Below are 11,247 nucleotides of genomic sequence, written 5' to 3'. Positions count from 1 at the left end.
CACAAGGTTGCACTCAAAAATTTCCTACAAATAACGTACGAGTACATTCATGTTTTAGCAATATTTGAATGGCCACGGTCTTGATGGACAACACATATTAAATACTTCGGTCTTCTCGACGAGGGATGGCTGTGTCTGGAACAGAAAGGTGAACCATCACAATTGGTAAAAAAAAAGATTCAAAAGCACAGTTATGCAAAGCGCAAGCCGTCTGCTTTTTGCGCAGGTGTTGCGATGACGTCAGAAGGACGCCGAGTTCTGATTGGCTATTATTGGAAGGATAGTGGGTAGACCTCAATGCTATATACCTTAAGGTCTACCCACTATTTTTTTTCGTCCAATCAGCCGATAAGAGCTCGGCGTTTTGACATCATCGGAACCCCTGTGCAAGAAGCAGACGAACTTCCACTCCGTATAGTCTCTTAAGAAAGGCAGGATGTGGCTTTTAGGCTCACGCTTCTTGCTTCGTCATTGATTTTTTGGCTCTCTTATCCGCCAATGCCGGAACCTCATTGACTGCGGAGCATAATTAAGAAGCTAAGGATGCGCCACGCCCTCAGTTTCTTAGCTCGTCGGTTACTATAGGAGCCGTGCCACGAAAATTCAATAAAAAGAAATGTGTAAGTTAAGCTTAATACGAGGCCCTTACATTTCTAGTGGAGAAGTGTCTTGTAGTGGTTGAAGGCACCAAGGCCGTAGCCGTAGTTCAGACCGTAGCTGGCAAGACCGTGTCCATAGCCGTAGTAACCGAGGCCGTAGCCGTAGCCGCAAGCCGGAGCGTGGGCGACTGTGGCCAGGGCAGGAGCAGCGTGGTAGGCGGCCACCTTGGCGACGGCGGGAGCGGTGGCGTAGGTGGCCACGGTCGGAGTGGTGTGGTAGGTGGACACGGTGTGGGTGGAGCTGCCGCTCACGGCTGGAGCGGCGAAGGCAGCAACGGCTGGAGCAGCGTGGTAGGTGGCGACCCGGGCGACTGGAGCAGCGTGGTAAGAGGTGGCGAACGACCTGACGGCGGGGGCGTAGCCGTAGCCAGTCAGGCCGGAGTAAGTAAGTCCATGGCCGTAGCCGCTGTGGAGGTAGCCAGCGAAGGCGCTGGTGGCCAAGCCGAAGACGAGGCAGACACGAAGCTGTAAGTAATATAACGCACAGTGAGCGCAAGAAGGGCTTAATACTACAACGTTTTATCCGTTTCCAGTTACAATCTTTCAGAGAGAAAGAGACAAGTTAGTTTTGAGAAACTAGTAAGTGCTGAGAGGGAATCTATATAGAATTTGCAAAATGAATAATTTTTAACGATGGAGCATTGTGAAGTCCGAAGTTTTCCCGAGACATCCCCGCTGTTGCTCCGCAGACTCGTAAGTACTGCTAGGTAACAGAAGCAGAGTGTGCAAGAAACCTGTAAAATTTTAGCACCATGGTTCGGGGTGCAAATTAAGCTGAAGCAGTTAGAACTGATGAAACACTCATAGCTGCGATCGTATTTATACCCAAGAAAAGCTGAAGGAAGGAACGCAGATCACTGGAAAGGAAGGGAATAACTTCCGGCGTAAATATATTTTATCAGTTGTAGTCCCTCATACCTTTCTTTATCCGTAAGCTCACCACCTGGACACGCCTAAACGGGTTCGGGAAGGTGCTTCACTTATAAATATGTTAAATGAGAATTCAGATCCAATCTCACTGTTTACTTCTTTTTGTATTCTATTGCGTTGACACCTCCATACGTTAAACGCTTTCAAGCTATTTCTCTGAACTCCAGTCACCGACACGTTTGACGGTACTTTTACGGTTATAAATACGAGGTGCATATATAAATATTAAACAAGCAGCCTAGTATTTCTCGGCTGTGCTGCATCCCTGAACGTACTTTTCCAGTAGACGGTTTCCTGCTTCCCATTTCATTAATTTCTTGTTTTGAGTTTTTCGACATTAACGTCTTACGGCACTGACAGATCTCCTATTTACAGTGAAAACATTCCACGTGATTTTAAGCCAGTCTCTCCTACCCTGTCTAAATATGCACGCAATAAATAATAGTGATTCTTTGTGTTCTCTCAATGATAAATACAGCTTTGAATTAGCCTAAATTATCTCGCATTAGTCGCTTAGATCCACATTTTACACGGAAATCCGACAAAATATTTTAGGTTTATTGGAGTTGTGAAACCAATTTCTTGAAGAACTGATGCAGCGCAAACCCCGATGTGAGAGTAGGGGAGAAGATATCAAGAGAGGTAACTTACAACAACGTTGTAAGATATACGGGTTTCTCAAATAGTGGCCAGGCTCTTTAAATTGATCGCAAACATTGGTTTCTTAACCTATCGCGCTTCGATTTTGTGCAGCGTTGCCGACAGGTGGAGACTTTTGCTATAAAATCTGCAAAAAACAAGCTTGCCTGAGGAAAAAGTAAAAAAGAAAAAAAGTTTAACCTTTATGGAAACGCAGCGAAGCTACTGGTCTTTAAACAATAGGGCGCCCTATTGTTTGAAGATCGGTGGCTTCGCTGCGTTTCCATAGGAGTTAAGGCTTTTTCTTTTTTTACTTTTTGCTCAGGTAAGTTCGCTCTTTCTAAATTTTATAAAAAAAATGCACCACCATTGGGCAACGCCGCACAAAATCTTGGCGCGATAGGTTAAGAAATTCAGTTTTTCCGTCGATCTAAAGAACCGGGCCTTGATTTCAGACACCGTGTATGCTCAAAAGGACAGGCAGTATGGTAAACGCTGAGACGCGACCGAGCAGGTAAAATCCTCTTGACGGGCGCTCTCCGCCTTGCAGACGCCGCTACTTAAAAAAATTAAGTATCGTACCTTGTGCCCTTATTTTCGAGGAACGGGCGGATTTATTGACAAGAACCGCCAATTCAGTGTCGTAAAAAGCAATTTTTTTCAATTTCTGCAGCGCAAATGCCTTCGTGTGGTTAGTTTCATTCCTTTTTTTTATATATGAATTTATTTTTTAATTATCTTTACGTACTTTGGTTGGTTTTTTGCGCTTTTGTTTCAGACCTTAAACATTTTAAAGATAGTTCGTTCCCAATTATTTAGGTGCCGAACCCTGTAGACTTAGAGTATAAGCGTTTATATTGAAACCAAAGTGATAGTTTGATAATCAAGTTAGAGCAATGTTTGTCTACCCTCCATAATAAAAATAAGCATCTGTATTTTCTCCGTAGTTATATTTTTGTCCAGCTGAATAATTCCGCTGCCAAACAAACATAATTTATTTTGTTTATTTCACTGAAGAATTCCTCACGGCAACTCAAATTATGACAGCGATTTATTGACGACTACAGATAATTATTAGCAGGAACCTATATTGCCCGAAGAGGTATATGTATTTAGTCTTGCTAAAAAAAATCAATTCTGAAACCGAGGAGTCCATCTATTATGTGACTCGGTACTGAATTTTAAACATTCTATATCGCGAAGTCATTTTCCTCTCTGAAAAATATTTTTGAGTCCGGACGGGTCTTTAGTTATGCTTGCACATCTAGCCTTCAGACGCTCCTAGGCGTGTCCGGCTAATATTTAGAAGCAAGGCAACGTAGTTTTTTTAGACAAGTAAATACCATTGATGGGCATTTCATTTTTCTTTCCCCTTTTGGCTATAATTAAATACCCTATCAGACCGCCACATTTCATTAGTTTGATCTTCTACAGCTTAACAAACACTTCCAAACATGGTAAGAGTGCGATCCCAAGAGTACTATCTTGCTTTAGAGAAATGGGCCGCGCTGAGACTAATATAGAGAAATGTCATTCCAGCGTTAACACTCGCCGATACGAACGTTTGCTCTTGGAAAAAACATTGGCATCTATGAACTTTTGCATTGAAATCAAGTGAAAATAGCTGAAAGCAATGTCACTATATCAAAAGAAGTTTGAGGAAGACATCACCTACACTGCTGGAAAGAATTTCTGACATTTAAAATGCAAAAAAAAAATTTAACACGTTATCTTGAAACTTTAAGTGCATTTATCTCAGCTTCATTTTTGGCAGCAAATCCCACCTTAATAAAACTATCGTTTCAGTGTGAAGCTTCCGAGAGACTTAAAATTTGCGGATTATATGCCGAAATTTCATCGATTCGGTTACTATGAACTTAGATTTTGCATTTTCATCTTCCTTTATTATGAAAAATTGTAATTTGTACTTGGTAAATGTTAAAAAAACAAAAAAAAATTCATAAACTTTTTTCTTGTAAAATGCATATTTTGTTAAATTTATTTTCATAGTAACGGCAACCAGTATTCCAGTATGCATTCCACCAGAAAAATATGTAGTGATCACCACCATTTCTGAACAATAGATTCATTGAGCAGATTCCATACAAAGCTACGTTCTGGGGTATAGTACCTCATAAAATTGGTTCACAGGGCTGAATCTTTGCATGCCCTCCTTTTAATGCGGCTACAAACACCACCTCCAAAGTTTACGCCGATTGAAGAAGCAGTTCAAAAATAGGCATGCCTAAGTAGTGTCCCCCTTTAAGGGCGCATGACGTACCAGAAACGCACAGGAACAGCATCTTTCATCCCAACAGCGACAAACAGGCTAATGCAGCAACACAAATTGTGTACCCCTTATGCGAACGGCCGTTAGCGACAATACCTCGCCATACATATGGTGTGTCGTCGGCAGATATGTGCACGTTACTAAAAATCTGTGCTTTCGGTAACGCGTTACAAGTAACAACGTTAGCGGTAACCCGTTACATTTTAGGCAAAGTAGTATCTTACTCGTTAATGTTTTTGAAATAGTAACTAATAACCTACTTACGTTACTTACGTGGAGTAACGGGTAGTTACGTCTTCTTGCCCGCCCCCCCCCCCTTTTTTTTTTTCTTTAAAAAAACATAAAATATTTTTAGACGCCAAGTCATTTGACGCTACCACTTCTTTGAATACCTTCGAACTTTTACCTTTAATGATAGAACTAAGAGAAGCAAAATATAGGCCGAACCGTAAGCAAAATAAGGTAATCATGTTAACTTTCTGCATGAACATAATTTGTATTTAAATATCACGCTAATAAATAGCTGTAATGTCAAAACAGTAAAACATTTTATTGAATAAATAAATGTAACCCAAACGTAACGTAGGTTACTTTTTATCGGTAACGGTAACGCATTCCTATTGCTTTGAGGGAACGTATGAATATAAGGCGTTCCTTTTATTCGCAAGTAAGGAGAAACGTATTTCATTACACATTTTAGTGAAAAACCCGAGACTGAGGTACAGACAGACAACGACTTCTCTTTCTTGTCGTCGTCTGTCTTTACCTCAGTCTCGGGTGTTTTACTAAAATGTTTAATATACACCAGCTCACTTGCGTTCTTACGTTCTGCGTATTTCATTACTTTATTGGGGGGGGGGGGGGGGAGGGGGGGTAACACCCACGATGCTACTAAAAAGTAACTAAGCATTGTTATATCATGAGCGGATCCCAACAGAAACAATATGTTGAGTAATACTTACTTTCACCTTTCAGGGTACAGTAAATTGATAGTCAATGTGGGGCTTGAAAAAAAAAAACAGATACAGGTCAAATTGCACAATAAGATGGGCGGAAACGTTAACGAGACAAACTTAGTTAATTTAGCTTATTTTTAGGTTTCCATTGAACAATTTGTAGAAACGGAGGGGCATAGTTGTAACATTTAACATTGAGCATTTGTTATGCTTATATTCTTGTTTGTCCTTATCGAATCGAAATTCACACAAAGCTCCAGCCCGGAAAAAAAATTAGCGCCTTTCCACCCTATGAAGAAGGATAACCAGCGAAGCTGTATTGGAATGACTATATTGGCAACTCACGGTACTCGGGGTTCTGACGGGAGCATCGCATACTCTTGGCGTTGGCGGGCTGTTCCTCGTCGGTCGTTTTCGCTCGACGACGTTGATCACACTCACGCTTTTGCTGCCGCCGACGCTCTAGACGGGCACGCTGTTGTTCTTCGTCAGTCAGCGAGCAGCTTAGCTACTCGATGGTCCCGACGCGTCGGCCGCTGCCGGTTCGGCGGCAGCGGCTTCTCGTCGCTTTCGCGCCCATTCGCGCTTTTGTTCTCGTGGTCGCTTTTTGAGGGCACGTTCTTCTTCCTCAGAGCGAACTACGCGCGTCCTGCCCATAGCAGGTCTAAAGGGCAACTGATAACGTCGCTATGGCAATGTCTACGTCATAAGAGGACGAGGCACTAAGACTGGTGGGCAGACTATGACGCCGCGAGTTCTTGATCAACAGGCTCTGTCCGCGCACGCAAAACAAATTCAGAAAGTATACCCATACACAGCTTCGTTGTAAAAATCTATTTGGACACATTATTTATGGGAAAAGTTACTACATAATTTACCTTGATTGTTTCTCGCTTTGAATCTTAATTAAAAAGGTTACATTTGACAAAAAACTAACAGAGATCCTACGTTAGTAACCAAGAAACAAGTAACAAGCACCGCTTTGCCATTTCTCGCACGAATAACAAACAAGTTGCAATGTGTGTTAGTGTGTACAGTTAACACCTAGGAGCGGAAATTTTATAGTGGCATTGCGTTTGTTCGAACAAAATCTAAAGTGTCTCGCGTTTTTTTTTTTCTAGATGTGCTTAACAGATCATTGACGTGTTTAATTTTTAAACATGAATAAAATTCAGAAGGTAAAGAACTGCGCTATAAACTCTAATCAATATTTCTGTTGTAAAGATAAGTAAATTTCATGAATAATTTTATGAATTCGTGTTTAAAATACACCGAGGGCCACTCATAAATAGTAAAACGGGGCGGGGTGTTGCAGTTTCATGCCTTGGATCGGCTCTCAAAAAGTCGCCGTGCGTGCACTCGATGGAAGACAACTTCATGGGAAAAGTGAATAGACTACGGATGTCGGGGTTTCGGTTAGGCCTTTTGGCTGATGTAGCGGGCTCCCTTTTGAACCACGCAGAAGGTATAGAGAAGAGAAAGGCAGGTGTGGAAAGAAGTCGAATGGTGGTAGTCTCCTACCTTCATCGGCTTTCCCACATACTAGAACAGGTCGGAGGTCGGTACGGGATCCCTGTTGTGTTCTTAGCCATGGAAAATATAATCCAGGTATGCGCGAGGGTTTGCGCTGGCGCGGGAAAACGTCTGCTAGCTAAATTCACAAAAAACATCAAGCACCATTTGTGACCTGATCACCGCGTGTCGTCTACCAGATACCCCTATCAGAATCTTATGTAGTCCAGACAGGAAGGAGTTTAAATGAAAGGTGAAGAGGGCACGCTTACTCCCTTAGGGCTATGGTCGGAGGACTCTTAGCGCTACACTGCAGGAACTGTTAATCTGACCCTTACTTTGGTGACGTCGTTGTTGTGGGTAGACACCACGACAGAATGACTCGAGAAATAAGTGAAGATTTTTTTTTATTTCTTTGTTGGCAGACAGACGCGTCAGTAGGCCATTGGTGGCGCTATCCGAGAAAGAAATAACGTACTTTCGGCCTAACATGAGTGCCAATTTGTAAGGCGTTATTTCTGTGGCCTCTAGTTGCCTGGTAGGTGTGCGTTTTAGTCCTGTGTAATTGGTTTAAGAAGTTTTATTTGTTTCCTTTTCACAGAATGAACCATGCGAAACAGCCGTTTTCCTGTCGTGCTTGTTCCCTCTTCATCGTCCGTGATTTTCTGAGGCTGTTTTTCATCATGTTCAACTGTTACCTACCGGCCCAATTTAAGCCCTTCTTTAAAAGACGAAACCTCCGAGGCAAATGCCATTTTAAAAATTATTAACTCGTTTAGAGATATTTTTTTATTTTTTTCATTAAATAATTCCAACAAATATTATTCCAATTTTCATTTTCATTTTGGCCTTCACAACTGAGTGGAGTTTTTTGTTTTTATTCGCGAGTATGTGATAAAAATATGTTTAATAGAAGTATTATAAAACTTCATTTCTATATGACTGTGAAGGATGATATTCCCTTCGTACAAACAATATTTCTACCGATACTCCGCGAGCAGCTAGAATGTTCCAGCATGAACACATTGCAAAGAGTTTCGAAATCAACACTTCCGGTGAAAACGTTTTTTATCCTCATTTGCTCTCACGTTCCAGCGTTACAAAAATGACTCAGTATAATGAAAACCGCTCCCGCTATCTCTCTAAATGGTTTCAAGTCTCGTGTCTCATGAATATGATTTTCTCCATGTTTTTTTCCCAAAGCTATAAATAATGTCATCTGAGAGAAGTGCCATCAAAGCTTTCCATTTGCAACAAGATGTTTGAAAACGCCATTATACCCAACGAAAAAGAAAACAAAACTGTTCCTTCGGCGTATCAAAAACCGGGCTAGGTTCTCATCTCAAGATGGAAGCTTCGGCGATTCGGCTATTTATGTTTTTTAGGTAATAGCGCACAAGATTACTTACACTTAGAAGATACACACACACCGGAAAAATGGAACGTCTCAAGTCGCGATGAGAAGTTTCTATTTGCCAGTGTGCGTGTGTTCTGAGTGTGTGAGTATACTCGTGCGCTGTAACCTAAAAGAGGTGGCTAGGTTCTTACATTTCTTTTTGTCTAATAACACATGAACTAAAAAAAAATATTCCCATGCTACGGTGTGCATAAGAAATAAAAAATCCAAAGATGTTTTAGCGACATTTTATTGACCACTGCTCCGATCAGCAGAATACATTAAATACTTCAAACTTCTTGATGAGGGCTGGTTGTGTCTGTAACAAAACAGTAAAATATCACTATATCAGTCCAGTAAATCAAAATACGGTTACGATGCAGATCACTAAAATTGTATAGGGTGGCCACGAGTTCATTTCTTAAATTATATAAAAGGAGAAACGCGTAGAAGTTTTGATAACGGACGTAAACTGTACAGTTTGTCGAATTCAACCCTTACATTTCTAGTGAAGGAGAGTCTTGTAGTGGTTGAGGGCACCAAGACCGTAACCGTAGTTCAGGCCGCTGGCGAGGCCATGTCCATAGCCGTAGTGGCCGAGGCCGTAACCATAGCCATAAGCCGTAGCGTGGGCGACGGTGGCCAGGGCCGGAGCAGCGTGGTAGGCGGCCACCTTGGTGACAGCGGGAGCGGTGGCGTAGGTGGCCACGGTCGGAGTGGTGTGGTAGGTGGACACGGTGTGGGTGGAGCTGCCGGTCACGGCTGGAGCGGCGAGTGCAGCAACGGCTGGAGCAGCGTGGTAGGTGGCGACCCTGGCGACTGGAGCAGCGTGGTAGGTGGCGACCCTGGCGACTGGAGCAGCGTGGTAAGCGGTCGCGTAGGACCTCACGGCGGGGGCGTAGCCGTATCCAGTCAGACCGGAATAGGCGACTCCGTGGCCATAGCCGTAGCCGTGGTGGAGGTAGCCAGCGAAGGCGCTGGTGGCCAAGGCGAGGACGAGGCAGACACGAAGCTGAAAGGAATGTAACATACAATGAGCGTGAAGACTTCCTAATACAACGAAATATCGTGAAGTTCGAAGTTTGCCTGAGACATCAACGTCTTTAGTGCCACTATATATCATCGAAGTCGATTGTCCGAAAAACCTGCAGCACCGTTCGTACCATGATTCTGTGTAAAAGTTCAAGCTGAAGCAGTTGGAACTGATGAAACGCTTATAGCTGCGATCGTATTTATACCCAAGGGACGCTGAACGAAGGCACGCGGACTACTGGAAAGGGTGGGAACAACTTCCTACGTAAATACGTTTTATGAAGTGAAGTTCCTCATACCTCTCTCTATCGGATATATCACCGCCTGGACACGCCCATACACGTTCGCGAGATATCCTACTTATAAATATGGGAAAATAGACTTTAGATCCAATCGATTTGTTTGCTTCTTTTTGTTTGCAAGGTGTCCCGGGGTGACATCTCCATATGTTAAACTGTTTCGCATTCCCGCTATTAACTCTAATCACTATGACGCTTAGTTATCCGTTTTTAGGTTTATAAGAAAGAAGGTGCCCATATAAAAATGTGGCGTGCAAGCAATGTTTTCTTTTTTAGTATACTTTAGCCGCGGCGAATAAGTGAGCGAATTTTTGAACTGGAGAGTTTCCTGCTTCTTATCCAGTTTAATATTTTCCCATTTGAAGGTTTGGTTTATTCGGGTGTGGTTGGCAACAATAAAAACGTGTCAAAATTTTCATTTTCATAGAAAAGGTTTTACGTCATTTTAGATACTGCCAAACTTGCCTGAACATCCATGCAACACATAAATGTAAGTCTTATGTGGTATTTTATGACTAAAGCAGGGTCGAAATACGCTAGTCCGCATTAGTCGTTTGGAGCCACATTTAGAACGCAAATCGGACAATCAAATTTTCGTTTATTCAATTTCTGAACACCAAACGTTTCAAAACACCTACAACGCAAATCACTAGGGACAAGTAGACGGACTTGGTATCTCGAGAGGTAACTTTTTCCTGAAATAGGAGAATATAAAAAATATGGCGCCAGTAAAAAAAAGAAAAGAAAGAAAGAAACCTTTACGAATCTTTGTAATGCGAAATTAGAGCGCATTTCTTGAGGAGGAGGAGAGGGTAAGAAGGGGAGGACGTATGACTCTCCTTCTCCTCGTCATCTCCTCCTCTCCTCCTTCCATCTTCCTCCTCCTTTCCTCCTCATCCTTCTCTCCTCCGCCTCCGTTTCTCCTCCTCTCCTCCTCTCCCTTGCTCCTCCTCCTCTCCTCCACCTCCCCTCCTCCGGATCTCAGTTTCCCCGCTAAATTTAGCGGGGAAAATGGCGCCACATGACCTTAACGCCAATTCAGTTTCCCCGCTAAATTTAGCGGGGCAAATTACGTCATATGACTTCGTGTCACGTCACCCATGAAGAATTCTGTTTCTCCGCTAGATCTAGCGGGTAAATTGACCTAACGTGACCTCAACACCAATTCAATTTTCCTCTAAATTTAGCGGGGCGGTTACGCCAACGGCGACGGCAACGCCGCTATACGCAAAAACGGTCGCCTAAGAGCTGAGCTCCAAAAAATAAAACGAGCCAAATAAAATAAGTGAAAATACAAAAGTAAGCCATTTTCATCCCAATTGAAAGTTTATGGGTCTCGATGTCTGAACTTGTTTACTTTCCACCGCTAGACGTATTTGAGACAAAACGTCGCACTGGTATTCTGAAATATCATTTCTGGGGCTAAATGCCCACCTTTTGACATTTTGATAGGCACGAGCGTCGCAGTACCTCTTTGTGATGGTGTAATCCTGTATTTGTGATGCTCTTCAGCGACTCTCAGCAAGCCGGCTCG

General features: G+C 42.7%; 1 protein-coding gene across 1 annotated transcript; it reads right to left on the bottom strand.

The window, feature by feature from the left end:
- Nucleotides 1–695: 695 nt before the first annotated feature.
- Nucleotides 696–9,548, bottom strand: LOC121836684 (cuticle protein 63-like; the record flags this gene model as incomplete). Its single annotated transcript, XM_042291645.1, has 3 exons — nucleotides 9,528–9,548; nucleotides 9,021–9,394; nucleotides 696–1,026 (listed from the first exon to the last, which is right to left on the bottom strand). Coding segments are annotated over exons 1-3 (726 nt in total), but the record flags the coding sequence as incomplete, so codon positions are not given.
- Nucleotides 9,549–11,247: the final 1,699 nt, after the last annotated feature.

The sequence above is a fragment of the Ixodes scapularis genome, unplaced genomic scaffold (genome assembly GCF_016920785.2).
Source record: "Ixodes scapularis isolate PalLabHiFi unplaced genomic scaffold, ASM1692078v2 PGA_scaffold0__279_contigs__length_252992795, whole genome shotgun sequence".
Lineage (NCBI taxonomy): Eukaryota > Metazoa > Arthropoda > Arachnida > Ixodida > Ixodidae > Ixodes > Ixodes scapularis.
Note: the sequence above shows the minus strand (reverse complement) of the source record. Positions and strands in the feature narration are given on the sequence as shown.